Source organism: Cannabis sativa, chromosome X (genome assembly GCF_029168945.1).
Source record: "Cannabis sativa cultivar Pink pepper isolate KNU-18-1 chromosome X, ASM2916894v1, whole genome shotgun sequence".
Lineage (NCBI taxonomy): Eukaryota > Viridiplantae > Streptophyta > Magnoliopsida > Rosales > Cannabaceae > Cannabis > Cannabis sativa.
In genome coordinates, this window is record NC_083610.1 from 21,589,674 (window position 1) to 21,603,878 (window position 14,205).

At 29.5% G+C, this 14,205-nt stretch overlaps 2 protein-coding genes across 5 annotated transcripts; both read right to left on the reverse strand.

The window, feature by feature from the left end:
- Positions 1-2,762: 2,762 nt before the first annotated feature.
- LOC115702568 (tetraketide alpha-pyrone reductase 1) lies at positions 2,763-7,071 on the reverse strand. Its single transcript, XM_030629983.2, has 6 exons — positions 6,386-7,071; positions 5,459-5,628; positions 4,370-4,558; positions 3,605-3,767; positions 3,159-3,351; positions 2,763-3,065 (listed from the first exon to the last, which is right to left on the reverse strand). Exons 1-6 carry the CDS (start codon positions 6,549-6,551, stop codon positions 2,930-2,932), a joined length of 1,017 nt encoding a protein of 338 aa, XP_030485843.2. The 5' UTR covers positions 6,552-7,071; the 3' UTR covers positions 2,763-2,929.
- A 1,459-nt stretch (positions 7,072-8,530) lies between these two features.
- Positions 8,531-12,766, reverse strand: LOC115702813 (histone deacetylase 19). 4 transcript variants are annotated; one of them, XM_030630250.2, is made up of 8 exons: positions 12,550-12,766; positions 11,835-12,399; positions 10,270-10,710; positions 9,879-10,109; positions 9,692-9,759; positions 9,537-9,594; positions 9,078-9,146; positions 8,531-8,980 (listed from the first exon to the last, which is right to left on the reverse strand). In XM_030630250.2, the coding sequence occupies exons 2-8, from the start codon at positions 12,360-12,362 to the stop codon at positions 8,894-8,896; spliced, it is 1,482 nt and encodes a 493-aa protein (XP_030486110.1). In that variant the 5' UTR covers positions 12,363-12,399; positions 12,550-12,766; the 3' UTR covers positions 8,531-8,893. The 4 variants fall into 4 exon arrangements, with proteins under 4 accessions (XP_030486110.1, XP_060962883.1, XP_030486111.1 ...); XM_061106900.1 differs by having other exon boundaries at positions 11,835-12,452; positions 12,550-12,656; XM_030630251.2 differs by lacking the exon at positions 9,078-9,146 and having other exon boundaries at positions 12,550-12,734.
- Between the last annotated feature and the right edge of the window lie 1,439 nt (positions 12,767-14,205).

A 14,205-nucleotide genomic window follows, 5' to 3' on the forward strand; every position in this document is an offset into this window, starting at 1 on the left:
TTTGAAATTGGTTTTACAGGTTTTAAGGGTTCTGTAATGAGGTTGCTCTATTTTATGATGTTATTGTATATTTTTTCTTTTAAGTTTCTTTTTATTATTTTGTTTCTAGTTTTGAAACTGGTTTTCACACTTATATTTTATTTTAGATGATTGTTGTGCATTGTGTGTTGTTTTGTTTATATTTATGAATATTTTTTTTTTGTATTTTTTTTCCATTTGGTTGATTGATGAAACTGGTTTCAATTATATTCATTGTATATATCATTTTTGTTTTGTTTTCATAATCTTTATTATTGTTGTGTGACGAAACTAGTTGTTTGATGAAGAAACCACTTTCTTGGTGAAGAAACTAGTTTCTTGGTGATTTTTCCGGTAATTTTGCTGGCGACAATGCCAATTCTGACGAATTTTTCAATGTTGGCAGTAACTTTGGCAACTTTTCCAACATCGACAACTATTTTGGTGACTTTTTCGGCACGAACAGCAAACTCTAGAATAATCGTCAAAATTAGTATTATTGCTAAACTCACCAGAAAAATCATCAATAAAAAAAACCAGTTTCTTCATAAATACATATTTGAAGAGTTTATACGTTGAAAACATACCAAAATTTAAAATAATATTTTATTTTTTGCCATAGTTTGAAAGTAAGAATTTGTCAAATAAGTGTGTACACATTTTAAACTTATAGATCTCAACAAAAAAAAGAAACAATCACCTCAAATGAATATCTACATAAAAAAATTAAATATATATTGCAATAATTGCAAGTAAATAGTATCGAGCAAACATATTATTTCATAAAAATCATGATTTTTAAGCCCCATTGAGCTAGATGGCAGATTTAATTTTGAAATCTAATTGAATTGGATCAGATGATGATTTTTCAAATTCAATCACTAATTAGATTGGATCGAATTATAGAAAAAATATTAGATTAGATCGTATGTTCACCTTAGTACTAACATCGAGGAAGCTAGAGGGTTTTAAGAGTGTATTGAGCAATTTTGCTCCTAATTGGGACAACAAGTGAACAAGCTAAAAGCCTTTATCTTCTTTAGTAACTACTAATTCTGGCATGAAAAGGGGAATAAAATATGCTTTTGGGCTTCAAGAACTAGAGGAGAACATTCGCTATTTGGGTTTATCCATACTTCGGTCAAGGAAAACATATGCATATTTTGATTTCATCATGAGCAACTTGAACTCAAAACTTCAGGGTTAGAAATCCAAGACTCTCTCTAAGGTCAGTTGGGCAACCCTCATCAAATTTGTTGGTCTATCTCTTCTTGTTTATGTTGTGTAATCCACTCAATTCTTGAAGAAGTTAGCTACTAAATTGATGGTATGGTGAGAGACTTTTGGTAGGGTGGCGAGAAAGGTAACAAATGGTTACGTCTCAAATATGCGTCTTTAATTTTAAATCAACCTAATAAATTATTCAAGGATGCTTGGCTTCCCCCTCTTTTGGATTGGATAAAGATCAATTGTGATATGGCAGTTAGTTTGAACTCCATGATGATTTCAGCAATAGTTGGGAATCGTTGTTCTGACATTGAGTAGCTACCAAGAATCTTATGTTCACAAATTTCCTTATTGGAGAAGTGACATCCTGTGAGTTTGCCTTAGCGACTGCTTTAGCTAAGGACAACTCTTTTATGAACCTGGAGAGTGATTCTAAAGTGGTAATCAATGATATCAATGGTACCATCGTTAAATGAGAAATATGTAATTATATTACTACTTGTTTAAAATTTTCTAACTTATTTTTTGGGTGTAATTTTTTTAATATTTCTCATATGTTTAATATTATTGCCCATAATATTACCAAATAGATTTTGAGTTTGGATATCACCGGTAATATTGATGTTACCTGTAAATTTAATTTGTAATATTGAGTTTGTAATTTAATTTTTTTAACTGTTTTTAATATATCAGAAGTTATTATTATTACTATTTAAAAAAACTAGATCTGGGTTTATTTTATTTGATTTTTATTTTCTCACCTTAAATAGTTGAGATGGAAATTATTGGGTATACAAATTTTGACAGCTAGGATTTAGTAGATGTTATGTGAAATTATGTGTGTTTGACCTTATCAAGAAACTATTTGTTTGTATTTATTTCAAAAAAATATATATATTTGTAGAAAAATAAAAATCCTTTTATACTAAATTGGTGTAAAACATATGCATTCAATGCTTTTGTCCCCTACTTTATTATCAAACATATAAAATCTAAGTGGAAATGTTTGGATAATATAGTACATGGCCCAAACACTATTGTTTTACTTAGTCTGGGACTCAAATAATTTAGCCAAGCTTGTTTTCTATATTGAATGGAAGATGTAAAATGTAATACAATTTTTTTACCTTTAGTCACAAATTTTATTGGGACTAAAAGTAAAAAAAGTTTGTAATGAGATTTGATTAAAGTCCACAACTTTAATATTGAGGCTCATAGATTAACTAAGCATACCAATTAAGATAGGTAATGATTTTTCTTAAATGGAAAAAAACTTCTCACCTCTTGTGTAACTTTTGTTAGTATTGTTATTTTAATATTTATCGGTTACCCTATTTATTTTGGTTTACTAGTTTACAAGTTTGAATTGCCAAGGTGAATATGAAAAGCTCAATTTTGCTCCACTACCGAATAAGTTAGGATGAGAACTACATTGGTGAGGTAAACAAAATTAACAAGCTAATTAATCATTGAATTGTTAATCTTTAAATAAACTTAAAAAAATTGAAAATATAATATTGAATCAAGATCTTAACCAAATAATAATAATGATAAAATATGATTCATATTCATATATCATTCTTTTTTATTCCATCAATACTTATAATAACATATAGTCCATGTATTCCATAGATAATATATATTATATAATATAAACTTCTCATTGATCCTTAAAATGGTTCAATTAATTAAGATATCCTTGGTCCTTAAGTGATGCAATGCAATCCTCAAACATTTCACTAATGGACTTGAATTCAAATCCAAGACTCTTCACTTTAGAGGTGTTGAACTCGTAATATGGTCTCTCAACTTGCTCAAACCTGTAAAACAAAATCATAACACAAGTGATAAAACTGTAAAGATAATTGTAAGAATGTGAGAAAATCCAATAATGTTATTAAAAAAAAAACAACCTTTTTGGAATAGGCAAATAAGGATATCTTTTTGATAAGAAAGAAGCTAATTCATCAATATCCAACACTGTTGAGCTACAAAGGTATCGTCCATTGGCATTTTTGTGCTCAAAAACAAGGATGTGACAAGTGGCAACATCATCAATGTGGACATATCCCATTCTTCCATGGAATTGAAATTTCTCAGTTTCACCTATTTTTTCAATAGACAAAACAAGAATTTAATCATTTGTGAAAGAAAAATAATGATTTTCCAACACCCACATTAATACTTACAAATTGTAAAGTTTAGAGGGTGAGTCAATTGTAAAGTTTGGAATTTTGTAATTTTCTCTTTGATATCAATGAAGAGCCTATGTGTTCTAATTCTTTTTAAGAATTGAATTGGATCAATAGTGTATCAATTTAATATACAAACCACATGATTTTAGTTAGTTATTAGTTACCTTTAAGTAGGCCAAGGACATCAGAAGCTGTGGAACATAAAGTGGGTGGCAAACTAGGTCCAATTAAGAATGAAGGAAGAACGGTAACTAAATCAATTCCATTTTTGTTGCAGAATTCCCATGCTGCTTTCTCAGCTAAGGTTTTTGATAACACATACCAAATCTATTTAAACACAAACAAATTCAAACATAACATATGATGTTACATACATGTTATGTTATACATTAAGTAACATACGCATAATATATTTAGGGATGGCAACGAGTAGAGTATGGGTAAAGTACGCTTATTTCATGATCTGACCCTATATATATAAAAAGAGTTTTACCTATACCCAGCCTTGTTACCCTATTATTTTTTGTGGGTAGGATATGGGGTAGTCCCCTATCAGGTATAGAATACCGACGGGTAACTCTGCCCTAATAAATTTTAAGAAGAATTAAAAAAAATACTAAAAGAATAATAAAGTATTAGAAATAGTAAAGGTTTATTATTAGAATTTTTTACTTTTATAATATTTAATATAATTGTTTTTTAAACATGAAATTAATGTATAATATTCAAATATACCTATAAATATAAATATATATAATCGGGTAGAGTAATTGGGCAGGGTACACCTATACTCTAACCCTACCACGTATGGGGTACTTGTTTTCATACCCTTACCCTACCCAACAAGTAATATTCTACCCGCACAGGTAGGGTAGAAGGATTTTTAGATAAAACTGACATTCCTAAATATATCGTTCATATTTTATTACCTGGAGTTTCTCGCAAAGCTCTATCGAGCTCCATGATAACTCATCTAAAGGTATGTTGGGATCAAAATCATCTCTTGCTCTCATGGTTGAAGATGATGAAGTGAGAACCACTCGCCTCATGGATGGATTCTTCTTACATGAACGTAACACATTCAAGGTCCCATCAATGGCTGGCTGCAAGATCTCTGCCTGCTTGTGATTCAATAAAAGAAAATTGTAATCAATTATCACATGGAATATGGCTTTGTTGGATGTAATGATATGGAATGGAAATGAAACAATTTTTATTTTATTTTTTTGTTTGGTTTCATTTTAAAGTATTGAAATGTCATTTCTATTCTGTCTATGTTTTCATTCCTTCCAACCAAACGCTATATGAGTTTGAGTTGGAGAGAGTAAAGTTAGAGCAATACACTTAGAGGGAATATGAAACTCTAGTGTTGGAAGAGATTAACATTACCATCATTTTTTAATTTAAAAAATATGATTCACTTGGAAACACAAACTCTTTTGTCATTAAATTTAATTTAGTTTGACATTATTATTCCTATCAAGCCTAAATCTCATATCAAACGCCCCTTAAAGATTTTCTTACACTAATAGCTTGATATTTAATTGTGGACATGACCGGCTCAAGGGTGCAACAACAGGACTCATGTCCAAAAAATCCTTTAAAAAAGGCCCTAAATTTATTTTTTAACTATTTTCTTAAAAAAATACTTAATTTATTTTTTAAGATACTACATTTAATATTTTATTTTTTTAAAAAAAAACTAATTATATTTTCAAAATGTTATATTTTAAATTTTTATCACTAATATTTTTTGACCTAAGGCCTCCAATTGGCTTGAGAGGAGCTCATTCTACTCTCACCTCATGTTAACAAAAACACTCATTTGCTCAAATGGGAAATTTGGTAAAAATGAATGAACAATAATATTGAAATTAATGATGGACCACTTGAGGCTAGCTCAAGTGGTCATAGGTGGGTGTGTGAGTCTTGGAGGTCCTGGGTTTGAGTCCCAGGTAAAACATGTTGTAATATATAAACGCTTAAATCAAAAAAAAAAATATTGAAATTAATGATGCCTTTGGATCAGATGAAGGTTTGAGCACAGGAGAGGCAGTATGGAAGACACCATGGCAGCCCATGATAGCTTCATCAAAGCTTCCTTCTTCCATTAAATCAGCTTTAACCAATTCAAGTCTCTCCTTTGCTCCTTCTAGCTTCCATAAGTGCCCCACTTTCTTCTCATTTCCTGCCCATATATAAATATAATTTATCATTTATTAGATAGGATAAATACTATTTTAGATAATAATCGGTTTAACTAAATTTTTACTTTTGTATATAGTTAAAAGTATAATATAAGTATAAACTTTTACTTATTTTTAGAGTTTGTACAACTATTATATTAAGATCATTTTTTAATGAAAAATTACTTTTCAAAATATTTGGATATCATTAAAATAAGATTTTTTGTGATTAAATTAGAAATTATGTAAATTATTTTAATTTTAAAAATAATTTCTCAAAAGTTCTTTTAAGAAAAGCTATAAATCCTAATTTTTTCCAAAAGACTTTTAAATTAAAAAAAAATATATATATTTTTTAATCCACACTCTTAAAAGAACTTTTTTGATTTTAAAAGCTAAAAAAGAACTTATTTATAAAAACTAAGCCAAACAGAACCAAATTTTTGAAAAAATTATTGATTGAATCCTGTTAGTCTTGTCTTGTTAAATAATAAATCAGATCGTTGATTTTTTAAAATAACATAAAATAGAATCATGAGCTCAATTTTCGTCAATATTTTTTTTAGCCCAACTAACTTAGAGTCAGTTTCTAGCATAAACAGATACAAAAAAATATAATCAGTCTAGTCAAAAGACACCAATAATCAAATTATTATTAAATTCTATTTTGATAAAAATTACAAAATGATCCGATCGTTAACTTATACAAAATAAAGATTCAAATAATATATAATAGAGAAAAAAGATAGATATATAAACCTGGATCTCTAACAGTTCCAATGACATGGTAACCAGACAAGAGCAATCTCTTAACAAGCCAAGATGCAAGAAAACCAGAGGCACCTGTTACACATACTCTGCCTTTCAATTCAACTACTTTACTATCCATTTTTTTTCTTCTTAAACATAAATTTTCTAGCTTCATACAACTTTTGAGCTCATTATACTATATTATAGGTTGGACCATGTTTATATATATGTATGATTGTATCAACCAAACTTCAAAGTAGGATTAGAGAAGGTAAACCATCCAATTTTCATGGCATGTAAATATGAATATATTTATATGTTTGTATACAAATTGAATGTATCACAAGCTCAACTATTTGTTACCAACTCCATGATGAAGAAGGTGATAATATTATATTACAAGCTTTTTCTTTTTTGAGGTATTTTATTGCAAGATAAGATCAATTGGGATTTAAAACAACCATTTAACTACTTTTACTTTTCATAAAATATCTATGGTAAATATCATTTTAGTCTCTGTGTTTTGTAAAAATTACCAATTGAACTATCTGTTTTGTTAAATGACAAAATAGACCATGTGTTTTTTAAAATGGTAAAAATATGACCCTGTGCTTAATTTTTGACAATTTTTTTATATAAAACCAACTTGAAGACAATTCCTAACACGAACGAATACAAAAAATGTAAACAGCTTTGTCATATCGGATTATTATTAAATTTTATTTTGACAAAAAATCAGTTCACGATCCTATTTGTACCATTTTAGAAAATACAAGATCCATTTTATTATTCAACAAAACAGTGGGTCTAATGAATAATTTTTGCAAAATATAAGATCCAAAATAATATTTACTAATATATTTATAATCAATGTTAGCCAAGAACAATATTTTTGTTTTCTTAGGAGTAGGGATGTAAACGGGACGGGGCGGGTGCGGGGATTGCTCCCCCACCCCCATACCCGTTTCTTAAATTCACCTCATACCCGTCCCAATACTCGTTTAAATTAAAGTAGGGGCAGGGCAGGAATTACCCGACAGGGGAAGGATTCCCATCGGGTACCCATTACATGTATATTTTTGAAAAAAAAATGATGTCTCAAAGAGAATTAAAAAAAAATCATAAAAACTTAGTAAAACAATAAACTTAAGTAGAATAGTATGTATAGTAAAAAAAAAGAGTATAATCAATAAAAAGCCTAAAGCATGAAGTTATTTTAATTGTAGTAATTATGATTTTAAAACTTTAATATATACATATATCATATCAGGGCGGGTATCTATTCCCCTGCCCTCGTCCCGTTTCCAACTCGGGTATGAATCTTTAAACCCATACCCGCTCCTCCCCTCGAAAGTCAACCCCCATACCCGTCCTATTAGGAGCGGGTACCCGCGGGTACCCGAATCCAGGAGTATAATTGCCATCCCTACTTGAGAGGAATTGTATGAGAATAAAGAGATTGGACTTGGAAATAGTTTAAAGATATTTTATGAAAAAGTTTTAGCGGCTAAACACTCCTAACTATAACTTCACTTACGCTTACTTCTCCAAGATCAAAACCCTAACATCGACTTTAATGGCTTCTTGCTCGGTTAGGACCCTTCTCCAATTTTGTGTCACTGAAATTGAAATCCAAAAGTAATTTTTTATTTCTAATAATGGAAAATTATTTTTGTAATTTTAAATGAATTTTAAGATTTTTTTTTTATATAATTATTAAATAATAATATTAATTGTACTAATACAAATGGGTCGCTATGAGAGTATACATATCAATATTAACCGTTTTTTAATTTGAAAAATCTTATCACTAAAATTTAATAGATTAAGTGCAAATAAAATTATAGTTAGAAAGATTTGGTCACCAAAAACTCTTTCACGAATAATTAAAAAATAATCCTCCATTTTTTATTTATTTTCATATATTTTATCCATTCACCGTATTATTTTAGAGAAATTACTCCATATACTTTTTTTTTAACATTTTTTTTTTCAAATTTACAGTTTAAATTTTTAAAGTGGTTACAGCACTAGTTGCAATAGGAGTTTCCACTTTCTATACGATTTTTTGTTGCAAATTTAAGTTGTAGCGCTGATTGCAATAGAAATTTCTACATAAAATTTTGTAAAAATGCAAAAAAAAAAAAAAAATTATTTCAAAGTATAAAAATAAAAAAACTTTATTATTTTATTTGGAAAACAACTAATAAAAATTAAAAACACACCCTTAATTATTAGCAACAAAAAACACTATTAATTTTTTAAACAATAATTTCAAATTATAAAATTAAACTAGTACTTCATAATTATTATCTTATCATTTCATGGATTAGAAAAAAAAAAATAAAACAAAAAATCAAAAATCAAAAATCAAAAACATTTCCACTATTTACTTAGCATATAATCCATTTGACTAATATAAACTCTTTTTGATAAGTACAAGAAATAATCCTACACAAAAACATAGAGTTAGCTTAATGCATCTAAAGATGGTTGTAGCTTTGGCCATTGTTGGGGTTATAGCTGGTCAGCTGGCTTATTAGTATTCTCTTGCTCAACTTTCACACTTGGTTCATTTATTGCCAAAGATCCCACATCTAAGCCCTGCAAACATTATTGAATTTTATTATTATGTATAAATACATTTATCAAAATCTCAATCTAGTGATATATATACATATAATTGTATAAAGAGCTTAACTGGAAATGTAGTATCATCTTCTGCAGTATCATAGCCTTTAGTATTCTCTGCATTTCCTTTTTGATTCTCCTAATGGGGTGATTAACAGTCTTAATATTACTTCTTAAATTTAAAAATAATAAGAGAAGCAATTATGGGAAGGCTTGGAATGCTATTATCTAGCTAATTAGTTAAATCTAGTAACTACATTGTTTAAAATGGTCGGAAAACTAACTCAAATGGTTTATTGCCCAGCTAAGTTCTAAGCATAATATCATCGATTTATCTTCTCTGAGTCTATAGTATAGTCTAGATTTCGAAATAATAGTTACATCTAGTAGCTGCATTATTTAAGATTGTCGGAAAACTATTTACAAGAATATTATTATTACTGATTTATCTTTTTCGAGTCTATAGTATAGTGTAGATTTTGAAATAGTATGGAAGGTGAAATAGGCTGTGAAAGTGAACAGAACATACCTGTTCCTTAAGTTCGTTATTATCAACTTCTCGCTTTACTCTGCAACGTAAAAGTTTCCTGTGAAAATAAATGCTAAATCAGTAAATTGCATATAGAAACAAAATAAACATAAAAACGCAATAGAACAGAAGGGGGGTTTGATAAGATTAAATACCGATCATCAATGTCCATGTCAGAATCGTCATCCCATCTCTCATCTGGATCATCTTGATCTTCATCTGCCTGAAAAATCATTGAAGAGAAAAGGTAAGATTTTAGTTTTTGTTTCCTTCAAAAACACGAGTTATATCATGCAGAAATATTTTCCTCCAATTATAATAAAAAGATCTACAGAATCCAACCTCTGGAAGCTCAGTGTCGGGAGGTTTATCGTGAAATTGGACACTGGGTGCATGCTGAAGCTTGGAAAGATAGTCGAGCAACTTAGCTCGGATTTCGTCCAGTGATTGGCGTGAATTCTTATTTTCCATGTTACTAGGAGCAACGTGAAGAGTATAGTCTGGACCAAAGTACTCATAGTACTCATGCTGTGGCATTTTGTCTTCAACTTCTACTCCTAGTGCAACTCCGGTCTGTATTGCAGATGAGCATAACACATAATGAACATTAAAACAAAATGAAATGAAAGTTGCAAACTACGACTAAATAGTACCGACAAAGGAATCTAAGTAACTATTAAAAAAGTACTCTGTGTTCGAAAAACAGAATAGAAAATTAAAACAAGAATCACACCTCATAGCACCAGCACCGAGCAACATTTCGAATGGTATATCCACCGCCACCAAGAAGCAACAGTGGTACATTAAATGATCTCATATATTTGACACACTCGGCATGACCTTTGATAGAAAGATTGAAGCATCCTAGCCTGTCCCCAGATAAGGAATCAGCACCACACTGAAGAACCACAGCCCCGGGTTTAAAAACTTCCATCACTTTTCCCATGATTGGTTTAAACAAGAAATGGTAGCTCTCATCGTCTATTCCATCATCAAGTGGCACGTTAAGAGAGTAGTATTTCCCCTTTGCATAACCAATATCATCTATGTCTCCGGTACCAGGGAAATAATCTCCAAATTTGTGGAATGAAACTGTCATGACCCTATCAGTTGTGTAAAATGCTTCCTCCACTCCATCTCCATGGTGGATATCAATGTCCACATACAACACTCGCTGTAAAACATTAAAAACAAAAATTAACACTCACTCTACTTTGGGCTGCAAATAATTCAAGACACATTAATATTCTATTTAGAAGGCAGAAAACTCTTAGGAGCTATGAGTAAACCGACAGTCTAACACGCAACTTACTTTGATATTCTAACATTCACTCTAATGAGATCATGAAATTCATACGATTATGATGTGTTTTTGATTTGTTTGTGCTTGTTTTAGTATGTTTTATGCTAAACTTCATGTAATCACAGTTTTCCTCCGCCACAAGTGAGAGTTTTCAATATATAACGGGTAGGGGCCTGTCTAAGACAATGGCCTCTGTCTGTTTTTCAAAAAAAGAAATTCATATACAGGATACATCAATATTTCATTGAGAAAAATGGTCCATCATATTGAACTAGCTTGTCTATTGACTTGTAATACATCCAATTAGTAAATCAATTTTCTTTAAACTAGGATCCTCACCTAACCCTAGAGTATTTGGGGACAATGGCTATGTAGGTAGGTACCCAAGAGGGACTCGAACCTAGACGTTGTGGAAGCGAACTCCACAAACTACATGCCTGACCATTTGAACTACGTCTCTTGGGTATCCAATTAGTAAATCAATTAATGGGGGTCTTAACCAAAAACTAAGGTGGCATTTAGTTGGAAGGAATAAAACATAGGAATGGGAATAGAATCAAATTTAAAACGCATAAAAAAGTTGATAAAAAAAATTATCAAATTTTTTCTCATCTTGCAATGGAATGATCTTTGCTTCCACTTCAAAATGAAATAGTCATTCCACCAAAACGATGTAAAAATCACTCTAGTAGAATGACATTCCAACTAATTTAAAATGTAACGAAACAAAAGAATTTCCTATTCTATTCCATTTCATTACCTCTAACCAAACCACACCTAAGTTCAAAAGTCAGACAAACAACCCAAGGAATTCAGATAACTGATCAGATCTTCAAAGTGGTCATTCTTTCTTACATACCAATATTTATGTGTGTATTCAATTAATCTCCTAACCAAAACCCTTCTACCAACTCCTCAACTAAACTCCAACAACAATAGTTCCACAAAATAATGTAAAACAAATAAATAAAGGGAAATTGCTATACTATACTAACCTCATGCTGTTTAAGAAGTTCCAATATAGCCAAAACAATATCATTGACATAGCAAAACCCAGAAGCTTCACACTTCTTAGCATGGTGAAGCCCACCTGCCCAATTAATGGCAATATCACACAGACCATGATTCAACTTAACAGCACCACCAACTGAGCCACCAGCATAGGTCTGACAAAAGGAGTAAAGACCATCAAATACAGGACAGTCTTCACCAACATTGAAACGCTTAAGCTGCCTCAGTTGGTCTTGTTGGGTTTCAGGGGTTATATTCCTCAAAAAGTGGACATAATCATCAGCATGAAAGCGGCAAAGGTCTCTGTCTCTAGCTGGGTAGGGTTTGTGAACCTGCATATTCTGAAGAAGACCATAGTGGGCAAGTAAAGCATGGGTCATTCTGATTCTATGAGGCTTCATTGGATGACCTTGTCCATAATAGTAATTACCCACTTCTGGGTCGTAGAAATAGCAGACCTTTCTCTTCACTCCATCTGGACCAGATGCGAGTGAATTTCCACCAGTATCCATTAACACATAAGATTATTCAATCCCACTAATCCAAAATCTGATTTTTCATTAAAGACAATAAAACCCCAAATCAGATTTTGAAATACGAATCTGAGAAAATATGTAAAACCCAAAAAAAATAAAAAAATTATACGAAAAGGAAAGATTCGAATTTGAGAAGAGAAATAAAAACAGTAACTGAAAATACCTGAAGGGAAGGAAGCTCAGTAGAGAGTGGAGAGAGAGAACTATTCGGCCATGAAAATTATAAAGAAGAAGACAAGTTTAAGGTTTAAGGCTATAAAAGAATTTTCGTGAATAGTCGAAAATCGATAGGTTAAGGCTCTTTTTATACGAAATAAAATAAAAGAAAAATCTAGAGAAATATTTATATTCTTAATTTAATTAGGATTTCTTGCTTGACTTATTTTAAAAAATTAGAATAATTTATGTAATCTTTTAATTTATTACAATTTTTTTAGGCAGATTTTTATGTACCAAATCCTGATTAGCCATTTCAAAAAAAAAAATCATGATTAGCCATTTTTTTAATAATATTTAAAAAGAATAATTTATATTCTTATTTATATTCTCGGGTCTCAATATATAAATATAACATTAAAATTCAAAACATTTTGTTTGAAATGAACAACAATAACTTCGTATAGCACTAAGCACAAATTAAAATAAATAAAACAAAAAATAATAATTTTTTTAAAAAAAATGTATATATAAAAAAATAGTTAAGATAAATAAGCATGTATTATACATGTATATATTTAATTTACTATATTTTAAAATATATATTAATTTTTTAAATTACTATTTTTTTATATTAAAATATTTATATACATTTTTAAAATATTTATTCTATATGACTATATAATAGAATTTTTGAGAAAAGAATTTTGAAAAAATATCTATTAATACATCATATATACATTTGTTTATATTGTTTATTTTTTTATTAAAAATTATTTTTAAATTATGATATTTAGAATTAGTTAAATTTTAAATATTATTTTAAATTAAATTTAAATGTTTTGATAGTTTAAGAGATTTTTCATTCATTCCGAAGATAAATTTAGGACGAATAATAATTTTTTTTAATAGTAGTTTTTGTTTTTATTTAAATTATATGTCACGTAATATCTATTCTATATAAAGTGTGCCTATATAACTGAATTTCTTGGTTTATGAGAAATTCATGGGTGATTTTTTATTTATATTTAATAAAACAATAAAATATTATTTATATATAATAAAATAAAAATAAAACAAATCTCACTAATATTTGAACTAATATTTAATGCTAATTATTCGAGAGTCATAACCCTCTATCATAAATAGGTACGTATTTGAATAATGGCATTGGCCAAAGTCTACAGTGAGAGATGTACAATTGAGAAACAACATACATATAACTGAACATTATTGAGATGCTACTGTACAGTGTTGCTAAATATTTCTATTTTACAACTGAGTTTCTATGAATGACAAGAGTGCCAAACCAGATGCCCAAACATCATCATCCAATACATGCTCTGCGGGTGAGTGACTTACTCCTCCACGACAGCGGACAAATAACATACCAATCCGTTCATGTATGTATTACGACCAAAATGTTATAATGATGGGCAAATATATTAATGTTATAATATTCACGTACTTATTGTTCAATATGACAATGAGCATAGTTTTTTCTTTAAATTGTCTATAGCTAGCTACGTCTTTTTAATCTTTTTTCTTTTAAAAAAAAATATATGATCAAACTATGGACTCTCTAAATTAATATAAGTAAGTTTTGATTATATAGCTATTAATATTTGAACTGATATTATTTATCTTTTTATTAAAATTTCTT